This window comes from Heloderma suspectum, chromosome 4, assembly GCF_057233095.1.
Source record: "Heloderma suspectum isolate Gila_16-S chromosome 4, 16-S_ref, whole genome shotgun sequence".
Lineage (NCBI taxonomy): Eukaryota > Metazoa > Chordata > Lepidosauria > Squamata > Helodermatidae > Heloderma > Heloderma suspectum.
Genome location: NC_139461.1, coordinates 13,390,892 through 13,416,369, shown reverse-complemented (window position 1 = coordinate 13,416,369; position 25,478 = coordinate 13,390,892). Strand labels below are relative to the sequence as shown.

General features: G+C 44.6%; 1 protein-coding gene across 1 annotated transcript in view; it reads right to left on the bottom strand.

The window, feature by feature from the left end:
- KCNK9 (potassium two pore domain channel subfamily K member 9) overlaps positions 1-24,913 on the bottom strand; it is a 120,457-nt gene extending 95,544 nt beyond the window's left edge. Inside the window, exon 1 of the mRNA XM_084847948.1 lies at positions 24,220-24,913. Within this exon, the coding sequence (XP_084704074.1) occupies positions 24,220-24,820 (601 nt within the window). The 5' untranslated portion in view covers positions 24,821-24,913. The remainder of the gene's footprint in view (positions 1-24,219) is intronic.
- Positions 24,914-25,478: the final 565 nt, after the last annotated feature.

Sequence of the window (25,478 nt, the reverse complement as noted above, 5' to 3'; positions counted from 1 at the left end):
CTGAGGTGTCCATGTTGTAGAAGGCTGGCATAAACCACAGATCACAGAATTCTGCTTTGCTGGACATGTGACTTGGATTCTCTTGGCTCAAAAACTATTATTTTCAATTCCAGACAATTATGTCTGGATATAGGCTGTTTTGTTTTAGAGCAGGAGCTTGGAGTGGAAGATCCACTGTGTTCCCTCTGGGCTGGTGTAGGAGAGTAGCTAAGAGACCGAGAGGGCAATCTTACACACATTGCACTTAACTCAGTGGGATGTTCGTCTGAGTTGAAACACATAGCGTTTGGACTGAGAGGCTGCCATGCTTCGCACAGCTACACAGGAGCAAGCCCCCTGCAGCAAAACTGGGCTTCCTTCTGAGTAAACATGCATCAGACTGTGCTGAGAGCGACCAACCAGGAAGCCCTCGGTTTCAGTTCTTCCTCTGTCTGAACTCAGAACTGTTCAGAAGTTAGAGAGGCCATTCTCTCTCTCAACCTCAGTGCCTACCCCGATCTGTAAAATGGGGATCACAAAACCGGTCCACCCTGCAGGCTTACTGTAGGGCTTACAAGCAGACTGTGCCTGTGAAGTGCTCTGTATGCAATCAAGTACTACAGAAATAAATCTGGGGGGAAATTAACTGTCCTTAAGTGTTTGGCACTACAATTATCACAAGAACATCAAGGATTTGGATATCCACAATGTTCATTTGCGGAGTACAAGATGCTGCAATATGGGTCTCTCTGTCTCTGTCTCTCTCAAAGCCTGAATCTCTGTTCTAAACCAGTTTAGTAAATTATCTATTATCTCCCTTGGTGGTGCAGGCAAGTAATCCCTCTTGCTTTAATGGGTAATTTTATGGCTGCTAATAACATTTGTAGCTAAGATAATGAGAAGGATAATCAAATCCCATGCTTCAGGGCGTATGCCAATAGCCGCAGGATAAGTTAGACAAGAAATCACCACCATCACTGTTTACCACTTGGGTGTCCTGCAGAACAGCTGTGCTACCTTTGAAGTACAACATGTATCAGACATCAGGCTGAATCAGTAGCCCAATTCTAGAAGCCGCTGTGCTAAGATTCAACCCATCTCCTTCTGATTTTGTACTGATGATGTATTTCCTTTGGATCTTGATGGATTGCACATTTCCTAACCTTACAGTGCTTCAGTTCTTCCCGCCGGCCTTGGGAACTGAACCCACCCAAAGAGCTAGCAAGGAAACACCACATTAACAACACTGTGTTGCCAAAAGGGTTATGGGGTTGAATGGGGCCAAGGTTCATAGTAGAGCATTTTTCAGTCCATGAGCCAGGAACAATTTGCCATGCAGGATTTGAATCCACCAAAAGGATTCTACTGTTATTAGCATTGGCATTAGCAGCATACATGGCACTGCAGAGAGTAGCATGAGCAAGAGAGAGAGGGGAGGGAGAGAAATCTATGCCCCAATGATCATACAATATGAATTCTGACACGGAGGAGGCAACAAGGGCAGAGAGGAAGAGTAACAGAAAACAAATCTGAGCAAAGGCAGTTACATGTCCTTGGCTTCATTTTAGTTGGAGTGAAAGAGTTACATAAGCAGGGGGTTAACCTGAACTTGAATTAAAATTGAGAATGAACCTTTATTTATTTTTCCTTGTACCAGAACAGAAGCTGAAGCATTATCTGAAAGTGCCCATTGAACCAGAAGTGGAATTGAATGGGGGGGGGGATCAATACTTGGTTCAGAATAAGGTCTCAGCCAAACAATAAAACACTTGATATGGTACACTCACTGGCTCCACCAAAATCAGAATGGTTGCATAAAATAAACCCAAGATCTGGAAGGATATATATATATATATTGGGTTGGATATAAATTTACACAGGATCAGCTGTGCTGCTGGAAGGGGACTTGCCTCCCTCTCCTTCCTATGGCAGTCCCTCCAGCACCCTGAAAATGCTACACCGAGACCTGGTCCACACTATCGTTTACAGCCACATTGGCTTAGATAGGCCACTGTGGTTTGTGGCATAAGATAGTTGCCCTAGGTGCCCGTTCTGTAACCCAACTCTCATTTGTAGGTTGTTGTGCCATCTGAACCCAGCAAGGAAGGGTTGTTGATGTCATTAACCAACCACCCACAACCCTAAAACAGCCCATGGGTTCTGGGTGGTTTGTTAACAATGCCAACAACCCACCCTCACCAGGTTCAGACAACATGACAGCCTAGGAACATAGGACGCTGCCTTGTACTGAGTCAAACCATTGGTCCATCTAGGCCAGTATTGTCGACACTGACTGGCAGCAGTGGCTCTCCAGGGTTTGGGGCAGGAGCCTTTTCCAGCCCTACCCAGAGATGCCAGGGATCAAACCTGGGATCTTCTGCATACAAAGGAGGGGCTCTGCCACTGAGCCACAACCCTTCTGCAATGAGTGGGGGTTGGGTTAAGACATGTGCCACAAACCACGGTGGCTTATTTAAGCTACCATGGCTGAAAATGATCATGCAAACTTGCCCAGGGAGTCAGGAGACTGTGTTGAATGGGATGAGCTGGGGGGGTGGGGTGGGGTGGGGGTGGATTTCCAAAAATCAGACAGGTAGAACTTCAATGAGCAGAACTCTTCCACTCATGGAAGGCTCCTTCCTTTCATGGAAGGCAGAGCCTGGATCCAACCCATTGGGTTTATCCTCTGCCCTTCTAGAAAACAACCAAAGTCAAGCATTCTGGAAATATGCCTTTTATCAACTTACGATCCACCTGTTTAAGGTTGAATTCTTTATTTCTCTAGTTTGGGAGCTGTAATCTAAAACATCTGGAGGGTACTGACTGAATCAGTCAAAAATATACAATCTCAAAGTAAACTAATGACATTGACAGCTTTGTGATTATTTACTAAGTCCTTTCGTTTTCTTTCCTTCCTTTTAAAAATTGATGTGGTTGCTTCTTTGTCTATTACACATGCCTCTGTTTGAGCAATTAAAATTAAGCAGTAGAAATAAAATAAGCATGTATTTGTTAAGTACTTAGGGTTGGATCCAGATTTAGCCATACTTGGAGTAGACCCACTGAAATCAAGTTAGTCATGGCTAACTTATGTCCCATTGATTTCAATGGGTCTGCTCCAAGTATGGCTAAATCTAGATGCTACCCTAGAGAATTTGTTTTTTAGTTCATGCATGCTTTATAGTACCTACTGCTGGCACTTAGTTGCAATGTACAAATGATCATCATAATTAATAAGCTTTATATTAAAGTTTTCTCTTATAATACTTTCTCTTTTATTCTACTTTTATCTTTATAAATGAAATAAAGAACACCAACATAATCATCTTTTACAGTTTCCAATGTTGCAGTATTCTTAAGAGGACCCATCAATAATAAAATAGAAAAAAAGAGAGAGAGAGAGAGAGAGAGAGAGAGAGAGAGGAGGGAAAGAGAAATATATTAAAGTTTTCTCATGCGACCAGGAACTGAATGGGTTTGCTATGTGCATCAAAGCAGTTACTCCACCTTTCTCAGCTTGAACTATAACCACACTGGAACTTCATTTGCAGCTAAATTGGAACTGAACCACAAAGTTTAACGGTTTGACTCATTATAGTACACGACAAATCTATTCTCAGCAGCTGTAACAGTCAAAAGTAGAATCATAGAATCATAGAATAGTAGGGTTGGAAGGGACCTACAAGGCCTTCGAGTCCAACCCCCTGCTCAATGCAGGAATCCAAGTCAGAGCATCCCCAACAGATGGCTGTCCAGCCTCATCTTGAATGCCTCCAGTGTGGGAGAGCCCACCACCTCCCTAGGTAATTGGTTCCATTGTCGCATTGCTCTAACAGTCAGGAAGTTTTTCCTGATGTTCAGCCAGAATCTGGCTTCCTATACCTTGAGCCCATTATTCCATGTCCTGCACTCTGGGATGTCATACAAACCTACTGAGGGTGGCTTATGCGAGGGTTAAACAACCCTCACATAACCCTACAACAGCCCAGAAATTACCAGGTCAATCTTTTCCTCACCATCTACCTCCATGCCAGGAAAAGCTTCACCTGCCAAACATTTACAGATTTGGTTACCAACTTAAGATGCAGGCACAGGACAGTAAAACAGGTGGCAATCACACCAGAGCCTTCCAGTTCCCCACGGCAGCCTAACCCAGGCCTGCCCTTGTCACATGCCCCTTCCCCACCTGCCATAACAAGTGGAAATCAAAGTATGCTTCAGAGCAGGTGAAGGAGGCATGTGGATAACATAACCAGGTAGAATAAGCCTCACCTGCTCTGAGGCACACCTGAATTCTCCCAACTACATTGGGGAATTTAAAGGTATGGTGCAGATTTCCAGGTTGCAGACTAGCAAAAAAAAGAAAGTATGAAGGCCCATACAAAGGCATTCACGATGCCTGGGTCCAACTGAATGCAGACGTTCAATGCCAAATAACAGCTAATATATTCACAACCAGCCAATAACAACTCCTCCTGGTATCTTGGGAGCCAATAGACTCTCCCTTGGCTAGCATGGGGAAGAAAGATCCAGACCTTTGTAACCACATCCCCATCTGAAAAATGCCAGCTTTAGATAGGCATACATCCTGGTATCTTTTATAATATACAAGAATAGTATAAAAGTAAAGCTGTGCTAAATGTTCACCCATTTCTACTGGGGAGAGTGAAATATCCCCCCCCCAAAAAAAAAAAAACTTAATGTGAATGTTAACGCTTTTCCAGTCCCATTCATGGACATTTCTTTTCCTAGCTGCTTCTGCTTCAGCACCATTACTTCTGTCCATTTCCTAGGGTGATACCAACCAATCAGGGACCACATAGTGATGCTACATATCCAAATAGATTTGCCTATGTGGGCAAAGGAAAGCTGATCTTGAGTGAGAGCAATGGTTCCTGAAGAAGCAAAAAGCCAAACATTTCCAACTTTTTCTTGCAGCAGTCCCCCCAAATACCCCCAATATCCCCTTGTTGAGGATTTGAGTCTTTGAACTGGGAACCTCATGACCTAAAGCTGGGACTCAGAAAGCTGACATCACCTTTGCATTCTGAGGCCTATGAGCTCACTTCAGGTGCAGAAGAGAACAAGGACTCTGCAACATCAGCTCTTGTGGCTGGCAGGCAATATGTAGCCTTGGAGTGGACAAGTCTGATATAAATCAGTGCTGTGCCGAAAATTTCTCCCACATTTTTTCAACCATTCTCATTCAATTTGATAGAAAAAAAAATTGCTTTCAAAAAGAAATTCAAAGGAGAAGAGATTTTGGAGAAATTCTCACAGGTTGGGTTTGGGGTTCTTGTGCTTAGCTTACTTATGAGGTGGCTGAGGAGTGTGCATAAGTATCCTGTCTGTATTAGTACAATAATCTCTGGCAGCCTGTAGCCTCCTTGGCTTCCCACACTTCAATAAAAGCCATCATGAGGAGGACATCATGAGGCAGTTCCTCCCTTGGGGCTTTTTCAATTCGGAAGTGCAGGTGGCCTGAGAGGCTGCAGAACAGTGGAGAGATGTGTAATAGAGAGAGAAAATCCAAACAGCCCCATCGGACTCCTCGCAGTGATTAGGTAAGCTCAAAAATATCACCAAAGGAAATTTAGAATTCTGCCTCAGGAGAGTGGAAGCCGCAACATAGTTGATGCTGTTTCCACTTGCAGGAGCTCTGCAATAAACCAAAAACCCTGAAGGGGAAAAAAAGAACCTGTGCTACAAGTACAACCCCTGCCAGTAGTGAGCCCTATCTGTGAGAAACTGCTGGAGAATTTCTTCTCCCCTAGGAGAAATTCGGTGAAATTGTCCCCCCAATTTCTCTGCCCACAAATAGGCTGGAGATGTTTGAGAGGCCATTTGTGCACAGCTCTAATATAAATACCAGAAGCCTGGTCTGCTCCACTTCAAGTTCCATATCAAGCCATCATCTCCAGATGTTGGGAACTCTGGATGGGAAAATACATCCAATCATTCTGGATTTGTGTTTGATCACTCATGGCTCCAGCCTGAGCTAGTCACCCTTCTATGTGACCACAGATAGCCTTAACAGATGGCTTAACAGACAGCCATCCCCACCACATGAATATTTCCAGTGCACAAAGGAACAGAATCCTGCCACCTGTCTGGGCAGATGTTATCCAATAGAGAAACCTCTGATTTCCCAAATACAAACCATGAAGAATAAGGTCAAGCCAAGCATTAATGGCAAATTGTTACTCTCAGCTCTTTGCGTGCAGCTCTTGGGCACAAAGTTGAAGTGGTAATGTGTCCCTGGCAAAGCGGAAAGGGGAGAGAGAGACAGAGAGACAGAGAGAGAGAACTGTGTTTCAACTATTTGTTGCCTGGAACTAGATTTATCTCATTTTTAACCATAGCAACTGCTCAGTGGTGCAGAAGCTTAAGACAACACATGGTAAGAAAGAGATAATGTGGGGACAGTGTCATTTGCAGCAAGGTTCACAGCAGTGTGTGTATTTCAGCATCAGCTGGAAAGGAGGAAATGGCCTTCAGGGGTAGCAAAGCATCCTGTAGCTAACATAATCCTCAATCAGACACCATGCCAAAGTTCAGAAAGCAGTGTCTGTCACCCAGGGCCAAGGGTGCAGCTCACACTGGATCTGCAGGCCAACATCTGCGGCACCAGGGGACCCCAAATGACCACCTAGAGAGTGGCAGGTATTGAGGGCATCAGGGTAGTAGAAGCAAACCCTTGTTTTATTCCTGCAGTCATTACATTGCTACAATTTAAGTGAGTTTAAAATACAAAACTGCACATGTATTGAGTATTTAAAAAAAATAGGGTTGGCAAATTCTAACATGTCAGGAATGTACATGCAGTTGTAAAGCACAGAAGGGGATGGGGAGAGAAATGTTAGTGGTGTGCTGCACAACTGAAGTAATTCACATGGCCATCTAAAGGGGGAGCATAAGAGAGCTTCAGCTATTGGGTGGTATAGAAATGTAATAAATACATAAAAATACATTACTTTGCAAGTTCTCCAGTTTAATTGCTGTAAGGTTACAGTCCTATACATGTTTAGACAGAAAAAAGACCTACAACTCCAAGCATTCCCCAGCCAGATGGTCCGATTTCAGTGGGGCTGTGAATCCACCCCAGCTTTCAGTCAGAACCAGCCAGACTAGCTATTTTGGAGATAGGGTTCAGCACCTTGGGTAGCTCCTTTAGAGTTCTGGCTGTTTCTGAATGAAACCCAGAATGGATTCACAGCCCCAGTCAAATCGGAGCCACCAGCCTCCGCTGCCTCTACGGCTTTTTTCTGTCCAAACATGCATAGGATTACACCCTAAGTCCAGGGTCTAAAATTACTTAGCTGCCCCACTGCCCAGGGCTCAGGAACCCATGCAGCGGTATAAAGCATTCTGCTTCAAGTAGCACCATGAAGGAGAGATAGATGAAGGCAGGAACTGGTGTCTGAAAGCTACAGCAACACTGTTCAAAGTGTTAGTCCTACCTCAGGCAGGGGGTGGGGGCAACCATTAAGGCTCTGCTTCAGGCAGCAAAATATATATACATTGTAATATGGACTCTTTTTGTCCATATTATAATTTATAGGACAGTTAGTTATAGATCAGGAGAGGGGAACCTGAGGCCTGGGGGCCAAATCAGACCACCTGAGGTCTCAATCTGACCCCGCAGGGTTCCCCAGATGGCCACACCCCTGTCCCCACCCCCTTCCTCTGGCCCTACCCCCTTCCCCCAGCCCTACCCCCTTCCCCCAACTGCCAATCATTAGGTGGTTTCCTGGCTTTTCTGCAGTTTTTCCCCCATTCTAAAAGGTTGAAAAGCCTCTCATAGAACATAGGAAGCTGCCTTATACTGAGTCAGTCCATCTAGCCCAGTTTTGTCAACACTGACTGGCAGCAGCTTTCCAGCGATACAGGCAGAAGTTTTCCCAAAAGCTTTAAGCTACAACGTGCTGGTATTTTGGCCCTGGCCCCTTCTGCCTTTGGCCCCACCCACCACTGGAATGTGACCCCCCGAGAACTTCCCAAAAACTGAATTAGGCCCTCTGGCTGCAACAGGTTCAGCACCCCAGCTCTAATTGGTTTAAGTGCTGGAAACATGCAACTGACTATGCTAATTCTATGCATGTTTGGTGGAGTGGTAATTTGGTTCAAAGCTAATGGAGATCTTAGAGATTTATAGGTCAAATTACAAGTAACAATTAGGGATGGAATAATCTGTCACATTGTTCCAAATTCTTTTTTTAGGTACAGGCTGTTCACAGGATGGAGAGGATCACGTTGTACCTACCTGGAATGTAGCTATTCCAGATGAGGAGTCTATTAGAAGAAAGAGGTGGCAATCCTAATTCAGCACCACAAACATACATGAATATGGGATTCAAACCCTAACTTTTAAGAGCTAGGTTCTCAAAGCCCTCTGCCTGGATGGACAAATCTGTCAGTTTCACTTTCTCCCACATTGGAATTTTATTTATTTAATTACTTATTTACTTACTTACAAAACCTCAAATTCTTTCCATCCTATTTATGAAGAACTTTGGTTAAAAAAAAATGAGCCAAATGAAATTCTCCCTCATCCCTAGTTATAATGGATCCCTTGATTTTCTTACCTCAGACAGCAGGTAGATCAAATTTCTGCAAGAGCTTTAAAATAACTTGCTAGTTACTGAGAAGATTTGTTTAGCTAGGTACAGGAAGTCTCCAACTACACCATCAATAAAAGAATAGCTGATTAAAATATTAGAAATCACAGAAGCAGATCAATTAGTGGCCCTACTCTGGAGGAGAAATGGACTCTCTGCATTGGCTGCATTGGTAGTTAAGTATACATCATTTATTATACACTGGAATGAAGAGTGCAGTTTTTGGTCAATTGGAAAGAAATCTGTTACTGCAAAGGTTAAGTGTAATAACATTTTTAAAATAAAAAACAGCGTGAGAAGTCAGTGACCTCCGGATAGGAACGCTAATGTGTAGACTTTCTCTAAGCTTTGCCATTGAAGAAGCTCACAGGCTGTTGCTCACATTCAGTTCTACCTCCTGGAGACTTGCCAGCGTGAGAACCAGCTAATGAATGCACCCTTGTCACACCAAGAGCTCTGCAACAAATGGTCAAAAGAGAGGAAATTCTGAAGAAGGTTAGTACATTTTTGTTGAAAACAGGGATTTTTTCACCCTCCTTTTGGCTTAACTTATAACACACACTGAGGTATGTTAAGATTTTTGTTTAGTTTTTTAAGGGCCCCTTATAACTACTTCCTTCACTTTTGCATCAGCAAAGAAAAGGCTTTCTTGGCATTTTGCTTTCTCTCTGCATCTCACTGTCTTTTTCTTTTCTTTTCTTTTTTGCACCATTATATAAACTTTTTTGGTTAATATTTGGGAGCTTGCCATAAGAAGGTTATGCAGCACTCAGTTGGCTAAAGGGCTACTGGCTTACTGTCCTTTAAAAAAAAAACTGCTTGCATTACTGAGATGATGATATTACAGCAAAAAAGGCAAATCTTTGTTAAGAGGTATGCTTGCATTTGTCTGTTAATTGGCTGAGTATAAGGGCAACAAGAATTTGTTGCTGCCTTTTGGCACTGTTCCTATTTGGCACTGTGCGATAGATGTCTTCAGCGCTAGGCTTTGATACTGCACAAAGCAGTGATCAGGAGTATTTCTGAGCATGTTTAGATTCCCTTTCCCTCACCACAGGGGGGAAGAAAGGTAGATCCCACACATCTGGGATTGGGATGAAAGACTTCAGGGGCCGCATCATGAATTCTACACAGGCCTGGAACCTTCCACTGTAGGCATTCAAGACTTTAAAATGGGTGGACCACATAGCCACACCAAGGATTGTAAAATATTGCTTCCACTCCAGACTCTGGGAACTGCTGCTGAATCTGTACTGATAATAGTTGGATATTCCCTTCAGATGATTATGCCAAGTGGGTAGGTATTACAAAATGAGCCTCCAAATGAGACAAACCCATCTGTGCTCACTGTGGTACAGCTTAGTAATTTTAGACCCCAGACTTAAGATACCATCCTGTGCATGTTTAGACAGGAAAAAAGTCCTACAACTCCCAGCATGCTTGGTTGGGGAATGCTGGGAATTGTAGGACTTTTTTCTGTAAACATGCATAGGATTGGGCCCTTCATGGTCTTGCCGCTGGGGCTTTAGAAGACCATGTATATTGCTTCAGTTGTGAAGCACACAATTCATATTTCTCTTCTAAAGAAGATAGCCATCTAAAGGGGGGGAGGGCATAAGATCATTAAGTCCGGGGTCTAAAATTACCTAGCTGCATCACTGCACACAGAAGACTCTGGGGCATTCTTTTAATTTGTGCATCCCTTACTCACCCCCAGCCATCCATGATACCATCACCATCACCTACCTGGGACAGTTATGGAGCCCTTTAAAACGAGGTGCCTAAGGACCCCTAAAAAGCTACAGCCAAGTTTCAAGTAAGAGTTACCTTGAAGGATGATGGATATTTTCTGATAAATGTTGGTAACCTAGATTGGATCTGAGCAGGCCTGCATATGTTCAGGGACTGGTAAGATGTTAGTGGGATAGGAGGGATATTAATATAATTATATAAATGACCAAATAAGTTTTAAACCCATCATACGTTATCCCCTTTGATTCCTGCATACTCTAACTAAGGAATACAAGATATTTAGTTAGTTAGTTAGTTAGTTAGTTAGTTAGTTAGTTATTACATTTCTATCCCGCCATTTTTCCTCTTTTTAAGAAACCCAAGGCAGCATACATAATCCTGCTCCTCTCCATTTTATCCTCACAACCTCTGTGCCTCTGTAGGGCTTCGCATCTCTAAGGATTTCTTTTACCTGTTGTTGCAGGAGGGGGGGTGTTTTAAAATCAGAGTGAGCTGACCATACCTGCGTGGCTGTGAACTGGTCTTCAGGAACAGTACAAGTATGGGCCAGTACAGTAGTTAAGAACCTATGAAGAAGAGCACAGTAGTAGGCCACAGTAGAGTCACCACACCTAAAAAGGATATTGTAGAGCTGGAAAAAGTGTAGAAAAGGGCAACTAAAATGATCAAGAGGATGGCGCATCTCCCCTATGTTACAACATAGGTTACAACAGCTGGGATTGTTTGGCTTGGAAAAAAGGAGGATAAGGGGAGACATGACAGAGGTGTACAAAATTATGCATGGTGTGGAGAATGTGAATACGGAGACACTTTTGTCCCTCTCTCTAAATACTAGGACCTGGGGTCATCCTATGAAGCTGATTGGTGGGAGATTCAGGACAGATAAAAGGAAGGACTTCTTCACACAGTACATGGTTAAACTATGGAATTCGCTACCACAGGATGTAGTGATGGCCACCATTTTAGATAGCTTTAAAGGGGGGTTGGACAAATTCCTGGAGGGAAAGGCTATCAGTGGCTACTAGTCATTGTGGCTGGGTAACCACCAGAGTGGCTGGGTGACCGGCCAGATGGGTGATTAATAAATTTAATTAATAAATAATAAATAAAATAGTCTTGATGGCTATGTGCTTCCTCCAGTATCAGATACAGTGAGCCTACGTACACCAGCTGCTAGGGAACATGGGGGGGTGCTGTTGCACTCATGCCGTGCTTATGGATTTCCTGTGGGCAGCTGGTTGGCCACTGTGTGAACAGAATGCTGGACTAGATGGACCCTTGGTCTGATCCAGCAGGGCTCTTCTTATGTTCTTATGCTCTGAATATACAAGGTCCCAAGTTCAAGTACTGGCACCTCCAGTTGAAGGATCATAGGTTGCTGAACTTGGGGAGATCTTAGAGAGCTACTGGAAGTTGAAAATGGCTAGGATAATGGAACAATGTTCTGACTCCAAGATAGCTGTTCCTCAGAAAATTTAAGCATGATGCCCATTGTATGGTGGTCCACCAAAGATAAATGCGTTTGGGACCACATCTAAATCAACCCTCAGTCATGGATTCTAGAGATGGGGAAGGGCCCCTGTGTCTCCTGCCTTCCTTGGGCCCCCAATCAAGGGAAGCCATATTCTTTCCAATCCATTGGTTGCTTCAGTTTTACTTGGAGTGAGAGAAAAACAGCATTCTTCTCTTTGCATTCTTTGCAAAGGCTTCCCAAAATATTCAGTGTTTACTAGAGTTCTGTAGTGTTAAATCAAGTATGGCTATCACCTCTAAAAGCCTGAGAAATGATCGAGTGATATCCATAGTAGGAACACATTTTGACACTTGCTCACTTCAAGAGGCGGGGAGGGAACCAACCAATTTATTTGTAGCTATTCCTGTAGACTACATTCCCAAAATACTCCTAATTCTCTGGTAGAGAAAGCTAAATGTTGTGGGCACATATAAGCCAACAGATGTTGCAATCAGAATACATTATGGAAATAAGAACATCAAACAAATTGTCCAAATCAGGAGTCTTCAACCTTCAGAGTCTCAGAAGCCACCTTGAATCCCAGCATGCATTATGACATCCACCTTTTCTTCTTCTTTTTTACTGGTTATGTCTATTATTCACCAAGCTCAGTGAGGGATACATAATAGCAGCACTTGTGTGTCCATGCTTTTTAGGGATTAATAATCATTCCCTCTAATAGCAAACTCAGGAGGTTGAGTGTGTATCAGTTTCAGGTCCAAAAACAAGAGAGTGGTTTTTACATACTCGGGGTACATATGTTTGTTTATTTTTAAGTTGTTTAAGAACCTAAGATAACCAACAAATACCTGCTAGATCCCAGAACTTACAGATGCTGATCACAACTGAGCCTATAGAGGGGAGGGGAGAGATGAGTCTACAGGTACCAGAAGTCATGCATCTTGTATGAGTCTATCAATTAAGTCTATGGGTAATTGCAATTGAGACATGCTAGGGTGTCAATTATGGGGGTGGGAGAGCAGGATTAGCCTGCTGTAGGCCTTAAGAGCATTCCAGAGGGTGGATTAAGGTTGGGGAGATGCAGGTTGTGAGGTTAAAATAATCCCTCCAGCCTTACATTGGGATCAGTGGAAGCTGGTGACTCCGATTTCAGTGGGGCTGTAAATCCATTCCGGGTTTCAGCCAGAACTCTAAAGAAGCTCTCCAAAGTGTTGAACCTATTTTGCAGATAGGGTCCAGCACCTTGGATAGCTCCTTTAGAGTTCTGGTTGGTTCTGACTGAAACCCAGAATGGAATTACTGCCCCACCGAAATCAGAACCACCAGCCTCCGCTGAGTGGGATGTTGCAAGAGGAAGAAAAGGAAAAAGGACCGCTTTCCCCTTTCTTACTCTCCAGAGCCCCCTGCAAGATAGTTATAAAATAAAAGAGCTCTACCCTTAAAAGCAGCCTAGAAATCACTTTAAATGAATGAATAATGTTATAAAGTGCACCACTTCTGGAATGAAAGCCTTCTAGCAATACATTGCATAGCTGGGAAAGGCTAGTGGGGGTGGGGGAGAGATTGGGATAAGGAAAAAACTCTCTTTTTCCATCTCCACTACCAACAACCTGAAACTCCCTCTCCCCCCATGAAATTTGAATAGCACTACAAGGCTCCTGTTCTGCACGGTCTGTGGAGCCCTGAACATGGTTACTCCTCTTAGCAGCTAGGGATGCATTGTTTCTTGAAGGCAGCAGTAGTAGTAGGGAGGAGAGGGGAGCAGCAGCAGCAGCCATAGCTCAGTAGTAGAGGCCCTCCTTCGCACACAGAAGGTCCCAGGTTCGATCCCCGGCGTCTCCAGGCTGGAAAATCCCTGCCTGAAACCCTGGAGAGCCATGTGGCTGCCAGTCAGTGTTGACAGTACTGGGCTAGATGGACCGATGGTCAGACTCAGTAGAAGGCATCTTCCTATGTTCAGAGGAGGATCTATATAGTGTTTTCATTGTTCAAGTACATTTCCCAGTTATCTTTTCAATAGCTCTGTGAGATATGGCACTCTTGTTATCCCCCAGTATTGCAGATGGGAGGGAGAGGGGTACAAGGCAGATTGAGAGAGAGAGAGAGAGAGAGAGAGAGAGAGAGAGAGAGAGGCTTGCCTAAGGCCATCTAGCAATTTCATGGCTGAGGCAAGGTTTCTGAAGCTACAGCCTTCCGTATCATTGCTTGTTCTTCATTCTGTTTGACACTGTACTACTTCAACTGCCCCTGGACCTTTCTGGGTTAGTGTTCATATCTGGAGTTTGCAGAGTTATGCACCGGCACTGAAGGAGTCCATGCTGCATATACACAGTAACAAAAGCCCTCGCAGAAGTGCTGGGGGACACAGAGGGGCTTTTGCCGGTCTTGCCGTCAGGCAGCGCTCATTCAGAGGTCGCATTTTTGAGAACTGGCACGCCACTCGGAGGACCATATGTGCGATCACTGTGATATGTGTAATCGCAGTGGATCCAAAAGGGGATATACCCCACTTGCTCAAATTGCAGAGGTTACATGGATGTGTAAGTTTGGATCCAGGTCAACTTTGTTGCAATTGGGCCCCACTGAAATCGCTGGGGAAAATTAACTGTGACTAACAAGTCCCAGTTTGGCCACATCATGAGAAGACAGGATACCCTGGAGAAGATGCTGATGCTAGGGAAAGTGGAAGGCAAAAGGAAGAGGGCCAACCAAGGGCAAGATGGATGGATGATATTCTGGACGTGACGGACTAGACCTTGGGGGAGCTGGGGGTGGCGACAGCCAACAGGAAGCTCTTGCGTGGGCTGGTCCATGAAGTCATGAAGAGTCGGAAGCGACTGACCGAATAAACAACAACAACAAGTCCCACTGATTTCAGAAAACTGAGTGCAACAAACTTAGCGTAAATCCAACCTATAGATGTTATGTCTGGGCATGACTATACAGCCGTTCATACCAGAACGTTGCCCAGGGGCCCGTGCATATAATTCATTTGTAAGGTGCCTGTGTGTCCCCTTTCACAGAGGACTATCCACTTTTTTAAGGCATCCTCTTTTGAGGGCTGTCCTGCCCAGTTCTGATTAAAAGTGAAAGAATCGTAAGAACGGTGGCCCAGCAACAGCATGCTGAGCAGGCAGGCCCACAGGTCACCTGGTCTCAGTCTTCCACACTATGGCGAGGCGTACTGTATGTCTATGTCAATAATACAAAGTATGATTAAATCTGCATCTATTAGCATATGCAAATTGCTGTCCTCTTCTTTGGTGATGCATGAGTGGCCAGCCTAGTCCAGGAGTGATGTTCGAGTGCTCCATCGGCCAGACCTTGGTTCTTTGTTATGTTTTCTTTCCAGTGGGAAGGATGAGGATACCTTCTGCCACTGGCTGTCAGTTCACCGCAGCTCACAGCCAGCAGTAGTCTGCATGCAGAACTCAGGGCAATCAAAAGGTTGTTTTAGGGTGACGGCTATTGTCATTTAGACTGAACTGAATCAGACCAAAGAATGGCAAAGAAGGCATCAAAACCACTTCATCAGCCTCATGCCTACTCCTGATTTGCAGGAGGCCTTGAATGGCAGAACCGTCCTGCTGTAGTTGCCCCTGCCGAGGGAGGGACTGTAGCTCAGTGGGTAGAGCTTTGCATGCGGAAGGTCCCAGGTAGAAAGAATCCTGCCTGAAATCCCAGAGAGCCGCTGTCAGTCAGTGCCAGGAATATTGGGTCAATGGTCTGACTCAGTACAAGGCAGCTTCCTATGTTCCTGAGAAACAGCACTGCTGAAATGCCATTCCCGTCCAACACCATGTGCCGTGTATGTCCTATGTCAAGCCTCTGGGGGTTTTCTGCTGTCCCTGTGGATATCAATGCAAAATACTGCTCAGGGTGTTCAATACATGTGGGTCCATCTTCTCCAGTTTGATCAAAGGGGTCCATATACTCTCTCTGGGTGGGACCCCATTTTAAAAATGTAAACATTGTTATCTGGCCACCTCACATGCCTCCCCTACTCTCCCACTTGTAGCCTGACTTTGATCGAGACTTTTTAACCTCTTGCCCCTCCACAGACCAACTAGCACTGTCACACTTACCAGCTCCTTTCTGGGTAGGTCTGAATACAGTTATTTTGTTTCTTTCTTTGTTAGTTTGATTTTAGTGCATTTATATCCCACCTTTTTCCCTCTCGCCAGGAACCCAAGGCGGCTCACATTACCCTCCTCCTCTCCATTTTAGCCTCACAACAACAACCCTGTGAGGTAGGTTGGGCTGAGAGTCTGTGATGGGCCCAAAGTCACCCAGTGAGCTTCCATGGCAGAGTGGGGACTAGGACCTGGATCTCCAGGCTCCCAGTCCAACGCTCTAACCAGTACACCTCACTGGCTAGTTACAGCAGCAAAGCGACAGTGTGAGTCCATCTCATCCTCGTCACCACGGTTATGTCTGTGTGTCCCACTGATAACTCACGGACGCTGTGTTACAGTAACTATTTGGCGGACATTTTGCTTGCTTGTCTCCTTGCTCTGTCTGGCACTGACATCCACAGAGACAGCAGAAGCTCCCTAGAGGCTTGACATGGAACGTACACAGCACAATGTGGAAATTTGCCTACTTTAGCACAACGCCTAAAGTGGGCGTTTACTTTATGCCTACTTAAAGGCGTAAGTAGTGCAGGAATCCACTTTAAAGCATAGCCCAGTGATGGAGAGCATGCTTTGCAGACAGAAGGCCCAGATTAAAGCCCGGGCATCTCCATTGAAAAGGATCATGTACCAGCCTAGTATCCTCCAGATACTTTGGACTTCAACTTCCATCAGCCCCGGCCAGCATGGCCAATGGTCAGGAATTATGAGGGTTGCAGTTAGGGATGTACGGATCATGTAAAATCCATTCCATCTGTGTTTCACAGGTTGTCAGGAGCCTTTCGTTCCGTCGCCCACCCATTGACAGAATTGGTTTGGGGGGGGGGGTTGTTTCTGAATTTGCACAAATTTGCAGCTGCAAAAATGTGCGTGTGCAAAAATGTGAAAATTTCTCCCAAAATGTGCATTTTCATGCTTTAGCCTATGAGGGAAATACACATTTGGGGGCAGGATTTTTTTATTTTGCATATTTTTCTAAGACAAAATTTGCACGAATTTCAGAAGAGTTAGAAAACTGGTCCACAAGTCCATGTGACCCACTTAACAGGGGAACAACCAGTCTGTTGCAGAATCCATGGGGTAGATTCAGGAAAATCCCAACTCATTTGGTTCCATTGTGGATATCTCCAACATCCTTAGTTGTAGTCCAACACATCTGAAGGGCACCAAATTGTGGAAGACTGTACATGGTGATGGGAAGGGAGCTACAACCAGTTTTCTGTCATCCAAGTCAGTAGAACATGAGTTACAGGAAGGGAGATTTTGGTTGAACATCAAGAAAAACTTCCTAATGGTCTAAGCAGTCAGACAATGGGAACCAACTACCTAGGAAGGTGGTGGGCTCTCCATTGCTGGAGGTATCCAAGCAGAGATTGGACATCCATCTGTCAGGGATGCTTTAAAGTGGATTCCTGCACTGAGCAAGGGATTGGACTCAACAGCCTAAATGGCCCCTTCCAACTCTATGATCCTATGATGGACCTCTCCCAGAGACCCCAGAGACCTGCTGCCAATCACAATAGACAATACTGGGCAATATTCAAAAAGAATCTGGTCCAGTATTAAAAGAACTTGCTGTCTGGCATGCCCAGCCTTGCACCAAATCTTACTCATGTTTGAAAAGCTCAAAAGTAGTGAAACATGAGAGGAACTGGAGAACTCAGTTCAGCATACAGAGATAGAGTCAGAATGAGATTTAGGTTTATCCACAGCTATTTGCCATGCTATCTTAATGAAATATCTATGTAGAAAGGGAATATACTTCTGAGTCCCATACGTTTGGGGGCAGCCAACAGATTTCCAAGTTTGTGTCTACTTGGAAGCAACTGACTTGCCAGTGTTAGAAACAGCACAGTGGGTTAGGTAAGCCTTTTTCTAAGTTAGTAAGGCAATTTGGATGCAAGATGAACTTCAAATCAGAAACAGAATGGGAAAACCTGATGAAGGTAAATAGGGGGTGGCATCAAGAAGAACCAGCATTTTGCTTGAAAACAATTTAATGATTCAGAATGCTCAAAAATTGCATCTAGAAAGCCAATAAAGCAATAAGTAAAGAAACAAGTTCCTTTAATCCCTGGGAAACTTTTCTGAACCACCAAATAATGAAAATTTCATGAGAAGTCACTTCAAAACTCCCAGTGGAATGTATTTTCTATTGGTGACAGGGGAAAAAATTGGAAGGCAGCCTGCACAAACTTCCTTACAAAAACAACACACACACACATTCAGAGAAACAAGGGTTCTGGAACTGGAATAAATACTTTGGGCCTGTATTAGTGCTGAAGCTGACAAATTAGCCAGACCTCACACCTCCTGGAAAAATCTCAACTGCTAGTTAATGAAGGCAAGAACATCGGGCTGAATCCCCAAAACCCCACCCCCCGCATTTCATTTACATTATCGTAGGGTCTTTCATCATTTGTGATAAAGATGACGTAATTACTAACCACAGAGTCAATATTTGGGAAACCGTATCTTTTCCGTACAGTGAACGGCAGCTGCAAGGAAACCAGATCCACCACATTACTTGTAAACAGGTAGCACAAAATGAGGCTCAACAAGAAACACAATTGAGCCAGCTTTCCATTCCATCTGCATGGCTTTCTAACTGAATACTCACTAAGCCTCTATTGGAAGAACTTGGACTGAGATCCATAATAAAGACCATAGATCACATCCAACCCTTAGAACAGCTAACATGGACCGAGTATGCCAGACAGGAAGATGTGGTTGAAATCCCAGTTGTGGCAGGATGGTCCAGAACTCATACTTAATGCTCAATCCAAAACTACACATAGTTAGCAAATCCATGAATTCAAATGCCCATGTGCCACACTTTGGCTGCAAAACAGCATTTGGACAAGATAATTTGGAGAAGGAAAGTGGTAGGCAGGATAAATGACCTTAACCTTGCATACTGTTCTCTCTCTCTCTCTCCCTCTCTCTCTGAAATTCCCAAACACACACAGCCAGCAGTGGTGCAGCTAGTTCATTTTAGACTGTGGAAATAAACAACTACCATGCAAACTTTGTGAATGCAACAAACTTGTGTAGAGAAATATGCATATCCCTCTGGTACACTTGATAGGGAAAGAGGGGATTGGCTGAGGGTCCCTGTGGAGTGTATGCTCAGTGACAAACCCACTATGTGAAATGTAGTTGGGCTACTGCTAGAGATATGTGGATTTTGTTAGATCTGTTCCATTTGTATTTCACAGATTGTCAGGCATTTTTCATTTCATCATTGATGGAATCAGGGTTTTTTTTACCAGAATTTCATTGTACTTTTGCTAATTCACATTAACGCAAATTCACATTAGTGCTAATATGCATTACTGCTAATGTGCACTTGCATAACTGCACTAATCCACATTAGTGCTAATGTGAATTTGTGTAAATCCTCCCCACACAAAAAAAGTGAAAACCTAATACACAAGTCCCAGAATCCACGTGACTCAGAAAAAGCCAGTCCACTGCGCAATCCACAGGACAGTACAGGTTCATAGAAATCCAAACACATTTGAATCCAATGCAGTGTTCTCCAACACCCCTGGCTACTGCCTTTTAGGGATATGAGATAAGCACCATGTAAAACACCTATATCTGGTGCTACATCTCTCTCTCTCTCTCTCTCTCTCTCTCTCTCTCTCTCCCCCCCTTCAAACCTCTCTTCGAAAACCACTAATGAAATCGTCGAAGTCTACTTATTAAAATACTTGTGTACCACTTTTCCAACAGTTCAAAGTGGTTTATAAATTCAATGGGTCTGATCAGACTCTGAGTAGACCAACTGAAATCAGTGGGACAAGTTAGCCATGACCAAATTAAGCCCCACTGATTTTAATGGGTTTACTTTAAGCCTGTCTAAGTCTAGATCCAACCCATTAAAAACAACATGACAACAACATCAACACACTACAGATTTAAAATAGCCACAGAAAGCCAATTTCTCAATCAAAATGCCCAAAGAGAAGGGGTAGGTCTTACAACCCCTCTCAAAAGATCACAGAGATAGCTCTCTTGAATTCTCCAGGGAAGAGGTTCCACAATTTGGGGACCAACACTAGTTTGTGGCTGTTGCCATCTGAACCTGTCACCTGGACAGAGCAGGGTACGTCCTGCTGACTAGATCTCAGTTGGCTAGTGGACTTATAGGTTGAGGGTTTCAAGCCATGAAAGGTTGTAGGTTTTGCTTCATGAAGCTTTCACTTCAGTCCTTAACCCTTAACAAGCCAAGTCCTTGTAGTGTTTGATTCCCAACTGCAACAAGGTCATAGTATGTGTAACAGCATTTGCCCACATTCACTCCTCGTTTCCTTTGCCTCACATCTATTCCCTGTGAAATGTCATACTGTAAGTTCCTAAGGGCAGGAGCCTGTCCTTTGTGGTGGTGGTGGTTTATACTGTAAAGCATCATGTACACTGACAGTGTCCTATTTGGAAGGGGAAAAAAAACCCAGTGATAATAGCATTGTAAAAGGTGCTATAGAAAGAAAGGTTTATGAAATGCAGATGGCACTTCAGAACAAGCTAAATGTTTTTAATTCCAGACATGCTTGTGGCAGCAATGAAATATTTTAAACAAATGCACAGGAATCAGAAAGCTTTAACCAACTCTTTCATTGCCTGATATTAAATTCTGCACCTGGATCAGTGTACCTTTGGGGCACTCTTTTTCTGTATATCTCCCACCTCCTGGCAAATTTTCATAAGAGGCCAATCCAGAAAATGCAATCAACTGCTGTATTGACTGACACCATGTAAAATATGGAAATTTCAAATTACATTTGCAAGAAATATCCCCCTAACACTATCCTTCTGGAGCATTGCATGTCTTCTCATTAATGCAAGAAACATGCTTTCGTTCATGAATTGTACTGGGGTGGTTTCAGAGAGATAGAACAAAGCGTGAGCATACAACGTCTTCAAGGTTAGTTTAAAAATAGAAACAATGCAAAAAAAAAAAAAAATTCAGCCGAAACAGCACACTTCATGTCACTGCAGGATATTTTAAAATAAAACTTCGGGATTTTTTTTCTAAAGGTCTAAAATTGCTGAACTGAATTCTTTAAAAAACAGAAACACTTTTCTTTAAAAGAAATAAATTAACCCAGATATATAGCTAATATATTTTCATTTGTTCTCATACAGACTATGGGTTGATTGCCATCAATGGGGCTGAAGTGAAGTCATGACTAATTTGTCCTATTGATTTTAGTGTGACTTGTGTTTAGCTGGCTGAGTCTGAATCCAACCCAATGCTTTTAGGTAACTAATTCATAATATTTAGCAGACAACTCACCCATAGATTTAAGACAGAGAAATGCAACACACGTTCATGTGAATACTCAAAGGTTAATTTATGTCAAAGTTCAACAAGACATGACCCCAAAACCTGTTTACAGCATTCATGCCCCTATGTACCACAGCTCTACCCACACCCAAATTATTTGGACTTTCTCATCTACAACTATGGGCTGGATTGAGGGGAGAGTTCCTGTGAGCATGCATAGAGCACACTTCTCCTACCTCCAAGTAACCACAGCCAGCCCTTTACACATCCAGGCTTGTGGTCCACCTTGATTTAAGCCATGGCACATTTTGTATTACAAATTAAGATCTGGAAATTTTGACCACACTTGTGGTTAAAACCCAGCCCACTAACACAACTCTCCCACTAACACAATGGAACAAAAAGGTGTTTAACTTTGAATTATTCATGTCCATGGTTTATTCCAAGTTCCCTTTCCAGCATCTTGCACTCATCAAGAAAGCTTTCCTGCACTTTCTTCAACTTTCCATTTCAATATCTGTTCTGTACTGTTAATGTCCATCCTAACTTGTATACTGAGGGCAGAACATATAAACCTTTTCTTCCTTCTCCTGTATATTGTAGTCTAATTACAAGATATTTCAATTGAATACTAGCACTTTTAAAAAGGCATACAATGTAGAATTAGTAGGTGTACCGAACTTCCAGAAAAGGAAGTTACATCACTGGGCGCAGCATGGAGGGGGTGGTGAAATTGAATGTCTTGTTGTATTATTATTATTCACACACACACACACACACACACACACACAGAGAGAGAGAGAGAGAGAGAGAGAGAGACTTCACAGTGCTTCTTCAAAGCCATTTGGATTTTGAATTCTTCAAGGAAACCTTGTTGTAAGGTGTGGGGGAGCTGAAGTGGCGGGAGAGAATTCAACTAGATAAGCAACAACAAACCACAAAAAGCATTTCTTTCTTCTTTTTAACAAAATGAAAACATCTTCAACACAAGTGTCACCTTATCTTTCAAGCAAGCCATTTACTACCACAGATAAGAAAGTCAGAATCTAGCTGTAAGGAAAACACTTCTTCTTCTGTCAGTTCTGAAACTGGAATGGATGGTTTGGCAAAAACGGACAGCATCTTTGTGTGTTAATGGTTACAGTGGTGGTAACAAGACCTAATACTGTAAATGACAGCACCTGCCTTAATAACATTGTTCCATTTCTTCACATCCTGACCAATAGAACACCATCAGTGCCTTATTAACCAACTATTGCATTGGTCACCCTGCTTGGACCTCTGCAAGTGTTTCAGAGTGGCAAATCTTGAGAGGACATCTCCATTTCCTCAACAAACACATACATCTGAATATATGAACTAGCAAGTGATAAAGCAACCATTGGAGAGATCAATACAATAAGGTCAAATAAAGCCCAATGTCTAGGAAACATATTTTCTCTTGGCTTAAGTCTCCTCCCTGCTGAGGGCCTTAGGGATGAACTGGTCTATCAATCAATATTTGCTTTTATTTTAAAGGAGAAAAAAACTTTCTTTGGAGGATTCAACCATTTTACAAGAAACAAAATACTCTACTGCCAAACTAGTTCCACTGTGTCAACAATGCTGTCATCTTTAAACAGGGATAGACAATGCTTGCCCCTCCAGATGTTTTAGCCTAATATCTGGATGGCCACAAGTTGCCCACCCCATCTTAAAAAATTATGGGAGCTTCATATTAAGTTAAGCAGTGGATTAGTTCTCTAGTGATGGTTGTTTCGCTGATTGGACTGTCTACTCGCAGGGGTTGGAAAGTCTACAGCTGTGGCCAGTCCAGATGTGCACCCAAAGGAAATTATTAGCAGATAGGAGGAAAGAGACACAAATGAGGGCCTGTTACTATTACAGCTATCAAAGAAAACCTCTGGGACAATTCACCCCATTCCCAAAGCAAAGAATCAGATGGCAAGATTAAAAGTATGTCCATGGAGTTCCTTGCATCGTAGCAATCCTAGTATACTAATTTAGGTTTCAGTCCTCAGACTATTTACTTATGAAGATTCCAGCTTAGCTCAATACATGGCTTGAGGATTGAAATGCCAGTTTACAAAACTTGATGCTTTTTCCCTAGAATGAAACTGAGTTTCCAACGAGACTTGCAGCTCAATCCTGCACATTTTCCCCAACTGAATTCAGAAGAAGTTATTCCCAAGCAAGCGTACATAAGACTGCAGCCTTTTAGAAACTTGGTCTGTTGCAATTGCCTTCAACTTCCAAATATCATTTTGCCTTTGGACTTTGCAAGGTAATGTTCAAAGGCTAAAAATGATTCCTTGTGCCTGCCCTGAGATTTCCCATCAGAAACCTGTACATCATTTGATTGTCTCCCAGTCACAGGTGGGAGAGTTACGAGTGACACTGACTTCCTTTTTAAAAATTCTCAGTCACTTTTATCTATTACACACGACTCGCCATTCAGTTCTATCACGGAGCTGGAGCTAGGGCTGAGGAAAGAGACTCAGCGACCCACAAGTGTATGCTGAAAGATTCAAATTACAGAGTAGGGTAGAAAGGGGGGTACTTATTTTCTCTGCATAACCTGCAACTCCCCAGCTTTTGAGATCAGTCCTCATTGGATAGAGTTCTATACCTTTTCTTAAATAAGCCTTGAAATGCCACAATTGTCGGACTCTTCAAGTCAACTCAGCCACCTGCCCCCCCCCCACACACACACACACACTAGGAATCTTTCCCTTTCTCTCACACAGTTCCCAAACCTTTGGAACCAGCTGATCACAGACATATGCATCCTTTCTATTGCTTTGCTTTGCATTGCTTTGCCCCACTTTCTTTCATTTCCCAGGGCAGGCTCGGCTTCCAAACTTTGGGAACTGACTCGTGAGCCCGTCCCCTTCCCTTGCACTCCACTTAAGCGTTGGTCTCCTCAACTCTCGGTGCCCCCACCTCTCCACCCCACCACGGGGGACTCACCGATGGTGGTGATGACCGTGATGGCGAAGTAGAAGGACCCTGCGAATTTCCACTGCACCCCGGCCCGGTGCGGTTCCGACTGCATGATGATCTCCTCCAGCTGCTGGTAGTCGTCGCTGGTGATGTTGTACTTCCCCTTGAGCCGGGTCTCCTCGGCTTTCAGCTGCTCCTCCTGGCGCATCTCGTGGTCCGACTCCAGGGCGTCGAAGACGGCCGCCCCCACCAGCAGGTAAGTGAACGTGCAGATGATGAGCGATAAGGTGCGCACGTTCTGCCGCTTCATAGCCGCCAGGAAGGGCCCGCGGAGGGGACCATGTCCCCCCCTGGCCGCCCGCGGATCCGACAGGGTGCAGCAGAGGCAGCCGCCCGGCGAGGCGCGCTGCGCGGGGCGGGCGGCGCTCGGGCTCCCTCGGAGCGGCTGCTGTCCTCGGTGCTGAAGCCGCGGCGGCGGCGGCGGCGGCTCTGCGCCTTCCTGCTCGGGCTCCGGGGAGGCAGACAGGCACAGCAGGCTGCTGGAGCGTCGGGACCACCAGGGCGCCTGCAGCCGGCAAGCGCTGCGCAAGACCTGCCCAAACCAAGCTGTCCCGGCGCGCAGGGCCATCAACGGCGCCTCCTCAGCAAGCCCGGTCTCGCCCGCCAGCAGTCGGAGGGAGCCCAGCCGGCCGCCCACCGTCGCCTCGACTCCCCAAACTCCTCTGCCGCCCCCTCCGTCGCTCCCCCCGCCCCTCTCCTTCACAACGGCGCTCCCAGCCAAGAGGGGAGGCGAGCTGGCGAGGGGGAGAAGTTGCCCCCCCACCCCGTCCCGCCAGCAGCTCCACCTTCCTCTCCCTCGATTTCCCTTCCCCTGGGAGTGTGTGTGTGTGTGTGTGTGTGTGTTTCTTTTCTTTTGTTTATTCGGCACTTTTCAAGCCCCGGGAGGGGGGAAAGGATGCGGGGGTCCCATCAGAAAAGCTTAAAAGGATGCAGGCGGGGGGGGGGGTCCCATCAGAGAGACGGCGCAGCGGCACGCCCCTTCCGACCCACGCAGACCTCTCTCCAGAGGAAGGCCAAAGGGGCTGGCTGGCGAGTCTGGTCGCCAGCTGTGGCCAGTCCAGATGTGCACCTGGAGGATGCCGGCACAGCATCAGCGGCCACGCTCCTGGACTTTTGGGGGTGGAGGGAAGAACTTCCGGTAAGTGGGAAAGGAAACTGACCGGCTTGAGATCACCAGGGCTCCCTTAACCCCCCTCCCCCCAAAAGGGGGGGAGATGAGATGCAAA